The sequence below is a fragment of the Amblyomma mixtum genome, chromosome 2 (genome assembly GCF_055824585.1).
Source record: "Amblyomma mixtum isolate Tamu chromosome 2, ASM5582458v1, whole genome shotgun sequence".
Classification (NCBI taxonomy): Eukaryota; Metazoa; Arthropoda; class Arachnida; order Ixodida; family Ixodidae; genus Amblyomma; species Amblyomma mixtum.
Genome location: NC_143013.1, coordinates 287,300,918 through 287,316,653, shown reverse-complemented (window position 1 = coordinate 287,316,653; position 15,736 = coordinate 287,300,918). Strand labels below are relative to the sequence as shown.

General features: G+C 47.5%; 1 protein-coding gene across 1 annotated transcript; it reads left to right on the top strand.

Annotated features, from left to right (window-relative positions):
* The first annotated feature begins 6,759 nt into the window (after positions 1-6,759).
* On the top strand, positions 6,760-15,403 carry LOC149364379 (uncharacterized). Its single transcript, XM_089570099.1, has 7 exons — positions 6,760-6,923; positions 8,523-8,737; positions 9,862-9,956; positions 10,634-10,745; positions 12,793-12,957; positions 14,222-14,341; positions 15,272-15,403. The coding sequence occupies exons 1-7, from the start codon at positions 6,788-6,790 to the stop codon at positions 15,401-15,403; spliced, it is 975 nt and encodes a 324-aa protein (XP_089426225.1). The 5' UTR covers positions 6,760-6,787.
* The last annotated feature ends 333 nt before the right edge of the window (positions 15,404-15,736 follow it).

Genomic DNA, 15,736 nt, shown 5'->3' with positions numbered 1-15,736 from the left:
GACGAACAAAGTGAGTTGAGGTCACATGAGGCGTACAAGAGCTGTAACAATCATTGCTTCATTGTTTTAATTGACTCGCATTGTTAGGTCAGCGACCTTCTAGAGCAATCGCAGCAAATAAACAAGCACTTTTTATATCGCACTTTCCGTACAGTCCTCAAGCGACCTCCAGGCATTCTCTACGTGGTATATCCTTCGGCTGAAGTCGAAACCAGCACATGAGGGCAGAAAATTCAGTTAATTCCATATGCCGATGCATGTTTAGTAATATCTTGTGTTCAGTAAAAATAAGAAACACATACGCGATATAGGGCCTTTAATTCGTAATTTCCAAAGGCCGCTATGGTTTATCTTGCAGCTTCATTTAGAAGTTCATTTCAGATCTTTCATTTCAAACCCGCAGCTAATCTGCTTACCAACGTCTAGCAATAGGGTAGCTGCATTTTAAAACTTGATACTGAACTTCGCATAAATATATATTTTTTCACAGTTGAACACTATTTTTCGTATCTAGAGAAATCTAGGGAATTTTTGGTTGCAGATTGGGGGAGAAGCGGCTCTGGATGTTGCTCTGGTGGTTGCTGGTGGTGGCTCTGGAAAAACGCCGATATAATCGCGGCTTCATGGTTTTAATTCACTACAGTGCTGAAGCCAGCATTCCTCAAGAGCCGGAATGACAGAGTCTAGAAACAGCGACAGTTCCAGTTTGTCGTGCCTCACGGGACTTATAACCACACTTTGACATTACAGTCATCGTTCGTCTGTTGAAACCATAACAAAAAAAAAGAAATTCGACTATAAAGTATTTAGCGGTCTCCGGAGGATACCACGTGGCAATCCATGTATATTAATGTCATATGCATCATTACCAATACGAAAACACGCACCCAAAAGTTAGGTGTCCATACTCCTTTAGGACTCCCTTGCCTGTACACACAGTCACATTGCTGATCGCGCAGTATTTCATGGAAGCATCTCATTCGCACGCAGGCAACCTCCGAAGCCGGGCCTCGCAAAAGCCAGGAAGAGCGTAAGCAGGGCACCTTCGAGGAGGCTGTCCCCAGCAGAGGCCGTCCTAGCCGGGTATGTGTGTCCCGTCTGCCTTGTGCTTCGAGATGCGTGGTCCGATTGAAGGGCATGTCGAGTAATCCTTACAGCGCCAACCCAGGCTTGAGCCGGAGCAGCATCGCTCATTATGCGTATGTTTGACCGGATAGCCTACGTTCGGCTAAACCCATGCAGTCGAGCATTCGCGCAAGAAGCCCTGACTTTAATGTTCTTCCCTTCATTCCCGAACAGACAATTTCGTAAGATCCCTATTGTGCAAAGGATCTAACGGGTGCGTTCTGGGAACATTTCTGAAGACGGTCATTCTAACGAATGCACTGAGGCATCTATTGTACTTCTCTATAACGAAATATCTAAAAAGAAATTCTCTAAAACTCATTTTGTTTCCTTCAAATTTCCGGTCTCATTAAGAGTTGACACACGGTTCAGATGAAAGATACGCTGTGAGCAATCCAAGTAATCGCCCTTTTGACGCTAAATGTCACTCGCCATGTGCCTCAAGATCGAAAACTTCAGGTCTCAGCTGCAGCAGTGTTGGCGTCATGACTGTCGCAATAAGATCGGTACTTGACTGTAAACTGCGTGAGCTCTGCCACTTGCTTTGTCGTGGCATTACGGCTGCGCACAGGCAGTGCTTTATTCCTCACCGAACAATTGTCACTTTCAGCGCTGTCTTATTCCCGGACTCTGAGGATGAGGCATGGTTCGAGAAGACCATCAGCCTCCCCAAACAGTTCGAAGGGGTGACGCCGCCAGCAGTCGAAGTGTGAGTGGATCGGCAGACGGGAGAGAGGGCGTCGTTTTGTTGCGAAAGCAACACTACGCGAGTCGCCGAGCCATTTCGCGGAGCTGAGGAAAAGTCATACTGCGCATGCGCGAGGAGCAGTGACGTCACACGGCGCACATCTGGCGCGCCGCCGCTGTCGCTGCGCGGGTGTCTCAGAGGTGTCAAAGATGTCAGAAAATTTTGTCATTCTGGCAAGATGACATCTCACCCTTTTGTGTGAAAGTAACACCTCTAAGTTTAATCATGAATATAATTGTCACATCAAGAAGTGAAATATGTATGTTTAACGTGTCTTGTGTAGCGAAAAAATACTGCGAAAAATTCTTTTCTTAGTTCCCTTTCTTTACTGCGAAAGCAGTAACAGTGTCACTTGGCAAAAATGCCGGCGTTATCTGTGTAACTGCAAGACATTCTCTCTGTGTTAAGCCTCGGTCGGTGAAGCTTGTTCCCTCCAAAAGCGCAACACACCCGCCCCACCAACCCACATACTTCTACCCTCCGCAAGTTCTCCGCACACCAGAAGCCCACCTCCCTGCACCGCCTCCAACCACCCAGTAAAACCATTCATTTGAGTAAAAGCGCCAAACTAATCACCGAAAGCAATTCCAGCTGCTGTAGCAGATTTCTCGCATTAGATTTCGTGATCGTCCTGTCAAATTTTTTTCTTATTGCCTCAAGAACCGTGACCGGGTTAGGAAAAAGCGCAGCCGAAGTAGACCCCAATGCAAACTGGCATTTTGCTGCGGGAAAAAGAATAACACAGGTGGAAAGTTAAGCGTCAATCCGTCGATGCAGGGAGGACGGCTCCGTGACTCCATTCTCGTACATTGTGTACGTCATCTTCAGCGGCTTCCTCGTGGTACTCGTGCTCATCGCTATCCTCGCCTACCTCATCTCTTTCGCGCGTAAGTGTCTGAGCTCCTCACTTCCTTTGTTTCTAATTTTATTTAAATGTCCCAATGTTATATTGTTCGTCCCTTGGTGTGCGATGATGCAATGATACGGTATGGTATGGCATGGTATGGTTAGACTTGTATACGGTGTACAGTATGATATGGCAACGTATGGTATTGTATGGTATAGTGTGCTATGGTTTGGTATGGACCGCTAAGGTATGGTATGGTATTACATGGCATGGTATGGTATGGTATGGTATGGTATGGTATGGTATGGTATGGTATGGTATGGTATGGTATGGTATGGTATGGTATGGTATGGTGTGTATGGTATGGTATGGTATGGTATGGTATGGTATGGTATGGTATGGTATGGTATGGTATGGTATGGTATGGTATGGTGTGGTATGGTGTGTTTAACGTCCCGGAGCTGATCATGAGCTGTGACTGTAAGGGATCAGTAGTGTACGCGGGGTCATCGGAACGCGGCTGGGGGCGCTCAAAGCGAAGCGTCTCCTATTTGGAACGCGGCCGCTCGCGAACGCGCCAAGAAGTACGGGTGTCCACCCCGCCCCGCGGTACCGATTCGCACACGTGCTGGCACGAATGTCTATTTGTGTTTGTTTTTATTTTGTGGTGGAGAGAGTGCTCTACCTTACGGAAGCTGGAGGGCTGGCCATGCCCTGGATGAACCAATGATGTTAAGACCGCAACATGATTGGAAGCTACGGAATGTGGGCCGGGCCTTTAGGGCTTTAAAACTGGGCCCCGGAGCCGGAAGCGGGGTTCTGCGCTAAGGTGAGATGCTATGCATCTTCGGCTATGCCGAGTAGGGGCCTCCCCTAGTGTTAGCCAGTTCCACCTTTTTGTTGTTGTGTATCTCTTGGCTGTTTAATGTCTGTATTGTCTAAACTTGTATATGCTGTAAATATCTGTATATAAACCTTCAAGTATTCGCCTTATCCCTGCGTCTCATCGCAAGAGCGTCTCTGACGGGGCACCCCTGGTGCGAAGGAACGCTTCAGTCTTCGAGTTAAACAAACCGTCTCTGGCAGTGCACCTCTGGTGCAAGGAAGATACAAGAACCTGTGAAATTTACTGTGACAGGCTCCGAAGTGGAGGGGCGCTTCTGATCAATATACACCACACCAGAGGTGTACTTCCTTTACAAAGCAAACGGGACAATAACATTTCGTGGACATTTCGTGTCGGGTCGGTATCGAATCGACGGGAGAGGCAATGCGAACAGGCCTTGACGACAAGACGACACAAGCTGAAAACTGCAGTGCTCCCTTGGCGATTGTTAAAACGAGGCAATTAAAGAACCGACAAGACAAGTCAGTTGAGTGCTTACTCGCTGCATTGGTCTTGTCCTATTCACTCCGTCATCTTTGGGCGCCTTTGTATCGTGCTGGTTCCCGCAATGAAAGTCTCGATCTCTGAGCTATTGTTATCTGGAAGTTCGTTTAATGTGCCGGCTACGGCGCGAGGATGAAAGTCCCTCAGCCATGTGCAATCTAAACACAAATACGCCCATATGGAAGTAAAAAGGGAACAAGCGGCCCTCTAGCACACTTTCTTTTACAAAAGGGAGTGTGCTACAGGGCAGTTTACTCCCTTTTTAGTCCTTTCTGATTTAGAGTGATGGTGGCGTAATCCCCGGAATATATCTTCCTCTCTTTATAACTGTTGGACGCCGAAAACTATGCTGCTTACCTCAGAGATCCTAACGTTGTAATGTTACTTCTTCGATTCAAGGGTCCAGATTAGCGCCATTTGTTTCGGACCGTCTAATTACATTCTAACAACCCGCATAATATCAGTGCGGTCTAGAGGCTTAGCGTGTCTTTCATTACGTCGTAAATTTTTGCCTCCATTTCGTGCAATCTTTTGCAGTCAGTACTTGAATCGTGTCATAGGGATCGATCAAAGGTATATTAACAATGCAAATAAGAGACGAGACCCGAATGAAGACGAGACTGCATGGCGTCTCATTCTTCATTTACACTGTTAACTTACCTTTGGATGACATGAACCAACTTCAGCAGCTTGTTTCATTGTCACCTATCTATCGTTCCTCAAGTGCCGATCACCTACAAAAACCACTCTGGCTAACTTTTCCGCAGACAACTTTTAAAAATCGCTCTTATGAAGTACATGCGCATCAAACTGCTCGATATATATTCCCACAGTTAAGGCATATTATGAGCTTTTTCTCAGGCATCGTTCGCACTCCTTTGAGATGACGCTATCTGAGTGATATTTTATTGCTTTGTAGCTTTTAATTTTGCCGGTGTGATATTGTGCACCCCATTGATTCTTGAGTGTATTTTCTATGATTTATTTGTGCAACTTCTATCCATTATATTCCCTCTTATAGTTCCCTGTCCTCTCCAATGCTTCGGCAGCTGAGCAAATGTGATATGCACTATCGGGCATTTTTCTCCTTTCTTTATTAGCAGCTGCTCCACCACGTAAGCATGCACTGTCCCTTTATTTTTAACTAACACTCTTTGTTTGATGAAGGCCGCTTGCTTCTGGGAAGCAGACATTTAAATGTAGGGATTGCACCCTTTTTATCGTGCTTATGCCTCGCCAAAATTATACTTGAGTAATTAATTAAGGGCGCCTTATTTATATTAATTTGTTCCTTAATTTTAAGCTCTCGTGCGACATTTCGAGGGCATTGTAAGAGAGGATAATGCAGGTAGCGCATTACTAAAATGAAAGCGACATTACAGCAGAGTAGGATATTAAAATGCAACAAAACTCATGAACATAATATATGTGAGGCGACAAAAATTGCTTACTAAAGTAAAAACTGACCCCGGGATGGGCGTCATTGTGGCCAACTAAATATATTTATAACAGGCAGAAATAAGAGTATTACTTTCGGTTCTCCATCTTTTACTATCCGCAATACAAGGAATCGGCCACTCGGATGCTAGTGATGATGATGACCATGACTATTTGATCCTAATGTCGCAAGAACCCCATGGGCAAAGCTCTCCATTCCTAACGCATGTTGGTCTGCACAAGTTGTCAAAGATTCATTTTTCGGAGCATTTTACACAACAGAAGCCATGTACTGAATCGGAGGGAACCTTTGTAGCCATTTAAAACCTCTCAGTACCCTTTATGGGAATGACACAATATGCCACTCGGAAAGACGATAAGAATGAGATAGATCCGCAAGAACGCAATTCCTGTCATACAGCTGCCCAGGTAGAGCATGTTTCTCAGCACGTACCTATAGAAGGCCTTAGGCAAAGTACAAGTGGCGAATGAATAATGCACTTTCGTTGCTTTCCAGTCCATAAAGTTTGAACAAACGCTTCTGTTTTGCGCGCCCACCATCACGTGTTACAGGGTGCGGAACATCGAAAATTATCGCAGGAATTTTTGGATGTTTGGTACAAATGATTCATTTCTTATGGCCGATTGAATTAGCCGATGCGAGCGCGGAAAGCATTTTAGAAGTGGTATTGTGCAGCACATAGGTAGAGAAGGTCATCAATCTCTTCGCGCACCATTTCATCGTACTCTTTAGTCAAACACAAGAGAAACATACCCATCGAGTTACGCGGTGTTCGCTACTGGCAGCCGACAGGTGGCGGTAGTTGGTGATGTGATGGTATCCATCCGTATTTCAATGCAGGCACAGTCGCTTTCCCTGAGACCCTGGAGTTTAGAGATAACAATGCTCGTGTGAATGAATCTGCGGCGGAAGTTAACAAAAAGCGATCGGATGTTTGGTGGCTCGCGGTGACATAAGGTTGTATAGAAGTATAGCGTTAAAAATGTATGTAAATAAAATCGTTAATTTGTAGACAGATTTAAAACACCCGTAAATGAATATAAAAAAACAAGACTGACGATGATAGTAACTGCCGCCACCACGTTTCAAAGTGGGCGCTCCTATCTTCCATTCATCCATCGAGCATGTCCCGGAAAGCTGGCCGTGTTCTCTGCTGACGCAGCGGCGAATAACGCGACGAGCGCGAGTCCTGCGGCTCTGTGCTACTACGACCCCACCATGAGCACCAAGCACAAGTTTCCCTTCACTCGGACTCAGCTGTGCGTCGAGTGTTGCTCCTACGTCGTCTACGACGGCCTCGACATCGACGCCACGGGGAGCATCCTGGAGCGGACAGGAGCCGTAACGCCGCCTGGTAAGCGCCGTGGTATTCTGCATCCGTATCAGAAACCTGACTCGAAGCGCCGCAAGCCCCCAGCAGCATTCACCATAACGCCATATTACATTACAGTTTCACAGTAAAATTTTGCAACGTTTTGTATTTCAATGAACTAGCTGTAGCAGAGACTTCTTACTGATTGAGCCGAGTCACCGTTGGTGTACGCTGTGCAAACTAACCTCTCCCTCGTTCACCAACTGGTCAGTGAGTTATCCAGACGGGACTGAGACGAATGGGACATGTCAGAGCCCTTTGAACATAGCTGTTGCGAAATGGCCGTAGATCCGCTATCAATAAATCCGGCCGTCTTAATGCGGCCAAAACTAGGTGGTTAGATGCTTGTGAACAGCAAAACAGACTGCATACAGATTATAAACTCCGGTATGGTTGATAACAGCTGTGATGTCCTGCAAGAAAAATCAGTGAAAGAAATGCAGTAACGAAAACGCTAGATATATCCTCACCATCATGTATAGATATCAGCATCATGAACCACCTGACTGAGCCCAGTGCAGGACAAAGTCTTCCCATATCTATCCAATTAATAAGGTCCTGCTCCAGCTGCGGCCGCCGAGTCTCTGGCGACATTTTTACCGCAACCCCCCCACCCCAGTAACATCCTGCCGCACCCTGCTACGCTTGCCTTCTCTTGGAATCCAGATCGTTACCGTTAAGGACCAGCGGTTATCTTGCCATCGCATTTCACGCTCTGTCCATGCTCATTTCTTTTTTGATAGGTATTGTACTTCAAAAAAGAAATTAAAAGCTAAAACAAGCAGCTCAGCGTTTTTAAAGTTGGTGAACGCAAACAATTCTAGTTCTTTTTTGGCGCTCCCATCTGGTTTGTCGTTCCGCTAACCTCCGCGATGTGCTCGTACGCCACCAGTTGCGCAGAAATAAAGGCCTCAAGAAGGAGAGTACTTTAGGAAGTTGAACTCACAGTCACCAGCTAGGAAAACCACTTTATGTGGATGACACGTAAAAACAACACCGGCGCCTGGTTCGTTTTCTGCACGAAAATAGCCTCCAGGATTGTACATGACAGTGTGTGATAGTTCATCAGCCACATGGCAGGTCATCGAGGTCATCGAATTAAAAAATTCACTCACGATAAATGTGAATCATGCTGCAAATATGACTCAGCATTAGTGTTGACCCCTGACCTTGGCGAGTGGCGTGATCCAGTCCACCAGTCACAGCCTGACCGCCGTTCCTCTCTACACTCCCGATATCCAGTCATCACAGTATGCCACGCTGTACCACTTTACCACTGTCCCCACCCCTCTACACTGATTGCCGACCGGTTTCCATCTTGCCACCCATCGCCTCCAACCCACTCATTCTCTCTCCCTCTCCCGACTTTGAAGTCTCTCCCTCAAGGGTCCACGCGTCGCCATAGCCGGACATTTTCTGCGCGCATAGGCGTACTAAAGCTAATGCATGAAAAAATCTATAGAGAGCCTTATCTGCTTCTGAATTTATCTAGCAAACTCTACTATAACTATAGTAGTATGTATATATGCGCAGTGAGCAGTAGAAGCTCGTTGGAACTAATCGTCGGCCATGCCCTCGCAGTGGACGGCATCGCCGACTGGCTGGCGCTGAAGCAGACGGCTCACCTGAAAGTGCTGGCCGGTCTGCGGTTCGCGGCACTTCCGCAGTTCACGACGGCGGCGGACCCGCTCCTAGTGGGGCTCATCAACACCCTGCGCACCAGCTACACCGGATGGGACGGGGCCGTGTTCACCAAGCCGCTCGGGGACGTGGCAAAGGAGATCGTCCTTTACGAGGCAATGAGTGCGGCGCAGGCAGTGCGCGTGCTACTAGTCAGGGCTACTAGCCGCATACAACTCAAGAGCGAAGCGGCAGATACCTCTCAAAGGAGCCCCTCCAACCAATGACGTCGATCGATTCTCCCCCTCTCCTCCTTCAGCGATCCCCGTGGACCTACCAGGGTGAAATTGCATGGGGTGGGAGATTAATGGGGATTAACCCATCGGCGGGGAGGCCTCCTTTGAGGGGCATCTGCAGCTTCGTTCTTGAGGTATGTCCGACGCCTGATGACCTTTCACAAGTGTGTACTACCGGTCAGCTTTATGTGGCACTGCATCAGAGGCTATAACCAGGAAAAGGAAGGAAGCGGGCCTTTCTCCTCGTGTGTGGTGAATGAGCTACCTCAGTCCTAGCGACCCCGCACCGTCTCTCCAGCCTCCCCCTCTTCACCCCTCCGCACCCATAGCTCGAACAATGAACCATCCTGCAATAACAAAATGATGAATAAGGAATACTAGTTGTTGGAGAAGGATTACAATAGTCGGACACAACTCAAGTACGCCGTTAAGCCTCGCCCACATTCAGGAGAATAAAAATCCTCCGTGCGTAGTCCACTGTTTAATTATTTGCTACCTAAACAAGAAGCTAACCACAAGACAAAATTGTAAGCTCAATAAATGTGATGCATGTGGCTTATTTTATACAATGAAACATTAAAAACTAATTTAATTCACTGTTGTTAGTCAGCAAAATAATGCTGGGCGCCGCGAACCAACACCCATAGCTACTAACTGCTGCTTTTTTTTTAAGTTTTATCCACTCTATAGACATGCGTCATAAACGCTATAGCCACGCATTTGTGGCGAAAGTGCCTGGTGCCGCTGTTCATGCGTTCTTCTGACCTACGATCACACTTCTTATACTCACTCTCTTCTTCACACATCACTCATTCGCTGTTGCGCTCGCTCACTCACTCATTCGCTAATTAGCTCACTTCGTCCCTTCGTTTTTGACGCGGTCCCGCAATCTCATTATCGCTTCTGTGGAGTTGCACGATATTATTGGCACAGACAGCAGCTATCGCGGCTCGCACTCCGTAAGCATGGGAGATGATGCGGGCTCCTCTGTCGTGCCTTTGCAGGCGCTACACAAAGAAGTCGCCAACAATGGCTTCAAGATATGGGCTCACATACTGCCAGCCTCCATCGAATCTTATGACTGGACCTCGTTTGGCAGGTTAGTAGCGGCTGATCTTCCTCTACACACTTTGAACCGTCATCTCACACACAGTGCTCTGAACGAAGAGCGCCAGGAATGAAGCGCGATCGTACTAATCAAATTTACAAAAAAAACTTTGCAACCTTGGATGAGCTAGTACTGCCATTTTTACTACCATTGAGCAGCAGATTAACGTTGCTTGCAGCTTCCTTCGGGGAATATTATTGAACCCAACGTTGGTGCAAAAGGCGCCAGGGCAAACTGAGGACACAACACAGAAAACAAAGTACAGTGGATTGTTTATTGTGAGATTTTAACGCCCCGAAGCCAGTCAAGCTAGGAAGGACGCCGTAGTGGAGGGTTCTTGGTTAATTAGACCCCCGGGGGTCTCTTAGCGTTCGTTGACACCGCACAGCACACGGGTTTTGTTGTAATTCGCTCCCGTCGAAATACGGTCCCGCGATCGTGATCGAACCCACGACCTCGTGGTCAGCAGGATACAAAGTAGACGGGACGGTAGGTGGTACAAAAGAGACCGTCAAGTCTACTCTTAATCCTGTAGCGAAACTTCCGTTTGCTCCGTCAAATTTTAGATGGCAGCATGTGCAGCATTCAAGCCAATAGCATTCTTCACTAAATATATTCTGCTGACAGCAGTCACTCCTGAGACCTTTTGCTTTATGTTCATACCTCAGCGACTTGGACGCCATCGTTGTGGAGACTCACAACTTCGTGGTCCAAGGAAGAGCCTACCCACCGTGTATGTACGAGTCGGGCGGCAACATCAACGCGCTGAACAAGAACCTGGTACGTGCAGCAAGCTCATCGCTTTCGTTCCGCTCATGCCATCTCGCGTGCATTCCCGCCATGTCTTGGCTTATTAATGCGTTAGCATTATAAAGGGCTCTGCAAGCGTAAATGGCGACCGCCGTCATGCTTGACACCTGACGCCATGCGACCCTTGTGACGTCATCACAACCTGCCCACCGGGTTGTGTGCAAACTGCCCACCGTGGCAAACAGCCGTTAAATTACTGATTGGTGGCGAGAAGTTGCTCAGGAAGACCAACTGTGTTTCACAAGCCCAACCGGTGGCTGTGTTTGAAACAGCCACCTGCCGGGGCCGTGGCGCATCGCTTAACCACTGCAACACTGCGCAAGTAGTGTTACGAGGACTCTCAGCGATCTATGATGCAAAAGTGGAGAATAAACAATTGTGCATATATGGGCGTTAACCCATTAACGCTACCACATCCAACCCTGTAGGCTGGGCAACAACAGAATAAGCAGTAACAGAAAATGCTGACGCATTCAAATGATCCACCGAGGATCGCCTAAGAATTTTTAGCTGAACAGATCAGCTGAGTGCAAAGCAGACTACTGTAAGTTGATATACAGAGCTGAAAAGCAGCGCGATGTTGCCATTCATTACCGTTAACTAATGGCTCATTCAAATCGGCGATCCGGAGGAGCGCTCCGAATCCGCGAAAGAGCACGATACCCGCAGCGGTATCGGTTCCACAGAAGAAGAAAACTCGCTCCGTATCGCCGACTAAGATATGCCATAACTCACTAACACATCACACTAGTGCAAATGGTGCCCTCGTGTAGCTTTTTTGCCCAGAAAGCAAACTAGACAGCCTCGATGGCGCACCAAGACCTTGCGAAAACGACCAATTTCCTGAATTAAGGTTCCTTGGTCTGCGCACACGTGCGATAAACTTGTTTTATTTGTTCTAACTTATCAGCAGGGCTGGTACAAACATTCGATGTGCACAAATGTATGTGCTGCGCATTGGATGCCGCTATAGTCGAAGACCTACTACTGGGCTTCACAAAGGCATAAGGTGTGTGGCCTCTCCGGTGATGTACCGGCGATACCAAAATGATGATCGGCGCGCTCTTTAGTGTTTGTTTGTTTGATGGCTGGCACGCGGCTTTTTAACGCATACTGTATGCGTATATACCTGCATCTCGATGTCTCCGGAGACCAGCCTAAAATAGCATTTACTTTTAAGGAGTGGACATCCGAGCCATTTTCAATGCACAATTTCATGCGCTTGCCCATCAAATTGCTTTTTGCAAACGTATTTACGATTCATAGCGCGAACCCCTGTTTGCACACACTGTGAACCTGTCACTCAAGTTAGCAAACAGCCAGGAAGAAGCAATACACGAAAAAAAATTATCTACAGAGCGCAGATTGGTATTTGTCCAGTAGCTTTTTTTTTCTTTTTCTTGTCTCGTGTTCTCCATTTTTTTATTTAATCCTTTTCTGAGACAACTGCATACCAACGAGTAGAACTTGGGTTTCTACTGAAACTAGGAAATATGTTAAACAGCGCAGCAATGCAGTAATTTTGCCAATCGTGCCTCCTCAAATGGAGCGCCCTGCGTGATCAAATCGCCGCGAATGCTGCGCCGACAGGAAGGCTGTATAAGCGCTTTGCGAGAGATGGCGGACACTTGAGACTGTCGCATATTACAGCGACACCTGTTAAAAACGTGTTTCCTGGCTCTGCGGCGTCGGCGTCGTATATAACAGCGTACCTCGTTTATTGGTCAGCAAGCAGCGGCATCATGCGTTACGCCACCGCAACGCACAACGCTGAGTGATCATCATGCTGTGACGTCACGCATGACGTCTCTGCAATGTACCATGGCAACGCACCACGCTGAGTGATTCGTACACAGTGATGTCATGAGTGATGAAACAGTGACGTCACGCACATTCTACCAAAGGAGAAGACAAATAGCGGATAAACGACAATATATTCACCGCAGAAGACAAATTCTGCTAGACCTCACTTTACAAAGGTAACTGTTCTGCGAGTTTTTCTTTATTTTTTCTACAGGTAGACGTCCTTAACCTCATCCTGGGCCCCGCACCGCACTTGAGCAGCAAGCTGGTGCCCACCGTGTCGACAGTGGGGAAAAAATACGTTTTCGCCGACCCAGCCAAGGAAGACATAGGCGACCTGGTTGTCAAGTCGACGCCTGACGACGTGCCCCTCGTCGTGGTACGTACTACCAAGACGCGTGTACAAACCTCGTGACGATCGACTGGCATAGGAACATGCGCTAACTTGGTCCGGACCACGTCAGGACGTAACATGTGGCCGCCATTTTCTTGCCTCGTATTCCTTTCAAGCGAGGCTGAATTCCGCAGCATGCATTTTGCACGTGTCTTCCCCTCGTGAATTTGTACGTGGAACCACAGCAATGCGTGAGGACAGAACAGTGGCGGGACGAGTGGCACTGCTTCGGGAAAAATGTTTTCCTATCCGCAGTCTAGGTTCTGAGGGTTTAGGCAATATCGGAATAATCCCGGACCTCAGACAAAGTAGCTACTCATGGTGGTGTCTGGCAAGTACGCCTCGGTTACTCTGTTACGCACACAATGCCGAACCTAACTGAAACTGCACTTAAGGGAATTTAGGAAAGCGTGCGTGTACGCAATCTCGGTGGCAGACCTCGAGCTTTTGCTTTCGAAGAAAGAAGCCTGAGATGGGGAAAGGAAGCAACTTCAGCGTTGTGTTAAAACTCTTCCTATGCTGCCGGCTGCATATCACTTGTTCTTCGCTTCCGCGTGCTATATTTTTGCAAAGTCTCTGGCCAGACACTTAATCTTTCTGTTATAAATGCAAATTTGCTATGCGTGCTTGCAGTGCCCCTATAGGGGCAAATGCGTGACTGATGAAATTATAGCTTGAAGGAAACATAGATCCCCAAGCCTATTTTTGTGGCCTAGTCAGAAACACTGCAGCACAGCACTTTATACATTTTCCACCCAGCTCGTTCAGTAAACGACATTCTGCGCCCTCAGCCACGTAAGGAATGTCACATATACGGAATTTCAGTAAGAAACCATGTAATCCGCCTTTTTCACAAGGCCGAAGTGTGCATGCGCGCCTCTTCCACTCCAACTCCACTGGTTGAAAATAAAACCGCCAGGTCCTACTGCGCATGCGCAGTCCATGTTAGTGACAGGTGTCTGCGACAGATGGCGGCAGCTGTCAAGCACACACACACACACACACTTGCCACTTCGCAGGCGCAGCTACCTCCTCGTGGAACCAGATCGCACTTGCGTCTCCCACAAGTTGTTGCTTTCAACTAGTAGCAGACGAATTATCACCACTCCCCAGGGGCACCACATCTTGTGAAAAAGGCGGATTCAAAGGGGCGTAACGTGGCTTCGTGCTCACTGGAATTGCAGCACGCGAATACCTAAACCGCCGGGTTCAGAGTATGACGTAAATACTACTTTCTTCCATTTCACAGTTTTGCCAAGAACTGGCATCGTGGACGTTAAAATGGGAAAATAATACGAAATGTGATACGGCCTTCAACAACAAGCATGAATGGATTGGCTTCGAAAGCGCGAGGTCTGTCGTCCTTAAGGTACGTAAACGCCAACGTGTATAAACAACCGTTCTCTGACCACGGTGCAGAGTAACAAAGTTAATAGGAGGAGGAGCACAATTTATTGAGGAAGGAATGCGTAACTGAACGATGGTTACCGTGGAAGGAACTGGAGGACGGTGTGGCGAGGGCGGAGGGCGGAGGGTGTTTACCATGGAAGGAGAAGGGTTATTGCGAAATTAGACATGGCCGAAAGGAGGCTATCGTGGAAATAGGAGGTACGTCGAGAGCGGAGGCATGTGCCACTCTCCTTCTACGGCGGCTGCTACAAAATTCATTGCCCAAAGACAGGCTCCTGATTGTAGAGGAATGCTAGTCGAAGAACGAGTAGGACTGAAAACTTATGGTGTCCAAGTGGTACACATATGCATGTCGCTCTGAAATTCTTCACTTCAATATATCGCGAAATTGAAATGCCTCAACATCTGTCCTTCAGGCTTGTGTTACACCATGGTAACCGACCTGTGAGATGTTTTGTTTCGTTTTTCCAGTACCCAGCTATGAACAGAACTGCGATGCTCTCGCACACTCAGAGTCGTGGTTCTCGTGTTTTTTTTCTTTTGTTTCTTTTTGGATCTATGATAGCTCTCCCCAGCATTACTATTTCATTTTTCTCTTCCACCGATCCTCTAATCCCATCTTACTCACTTCCACTTTCTCAAAACTAACTGCACATTGACTGTTGTCTTGTCCTGGGACTGTTATGTAGTTTTCGCTAATGGCTTACAGTGCTGACAGCAACAGCGGTATTAACGCAGCTACCCACTGAGCGTTGGTCCCTTAACGTTGGCTTGTATAGATGGGCGTAATTCACTGCGTCTTTACCAAACCTCTGTTGGCGCCGCTGATATTCTCGATTAGGCCTCAACGTGTGGCCTTGCTTGCGTGAAACTCCAACCTTTCTCGCAGACCGAGCTCGTCAAAAAGAAACACCTGATGGGAATCGCCGTGCTAAACGTGGAGCAGGATGACATGGCCGCCTGCAGCCAGGATTCGGGGTACCTTCTCAGCGCCGTGCACCGGGGCCTCACCACCGGCTGAGAACCGGCGCGGCCGGCGTTTAAGAACAGTTCCTCCGGAGTGATCTAAGGATCACTTGGCTCACTTTTTTAGATAAGATTTCTTCCTTCCGCCGAGAAATAAGACACAGAATACTTTCGCCATGCACAATGCGAGTAAATTACTACGCAAAGTGCCAGAAGTCGCTCTTATTTTCAGGTATTGCATGAACTGCTTCTGCAAGCACGTTTATTCGTGACCTGTATGCAGTTACTGCGAACATATTACCGAGAGTTAGTACTGAGCTTGATCTCCATTTCTGCGCAAAGTTCCCCGTACTGTACCTGCTTACCTAGCACCAATCGCACCCTTTGT

Bases quoted from the DNA above. Each gene is read 5' to 3' on its own strand.
- LOC149364379 (XM_089570099.1), top strand. From the start codon at position 6,788: ATGAGCACCAAGCACAAGTTTCCCTTCACTCGGACTCAGCTGTGCGTC. The intron at 6,924-8,522 runs GTAAGCGCCGTG...ATGCCCTCGCAG, and splicing joins AGGAGCCGTAACGCCGCCTG to TGGACGGCATCGCCGACTGG. The intron at 12,958-14,221 runs GTACGTACTACC...TCCATTTCACAG, and splicing joins ACGACGTGCCCCTCGTCGTG to TTTTGCCAAGAACTGGCATC.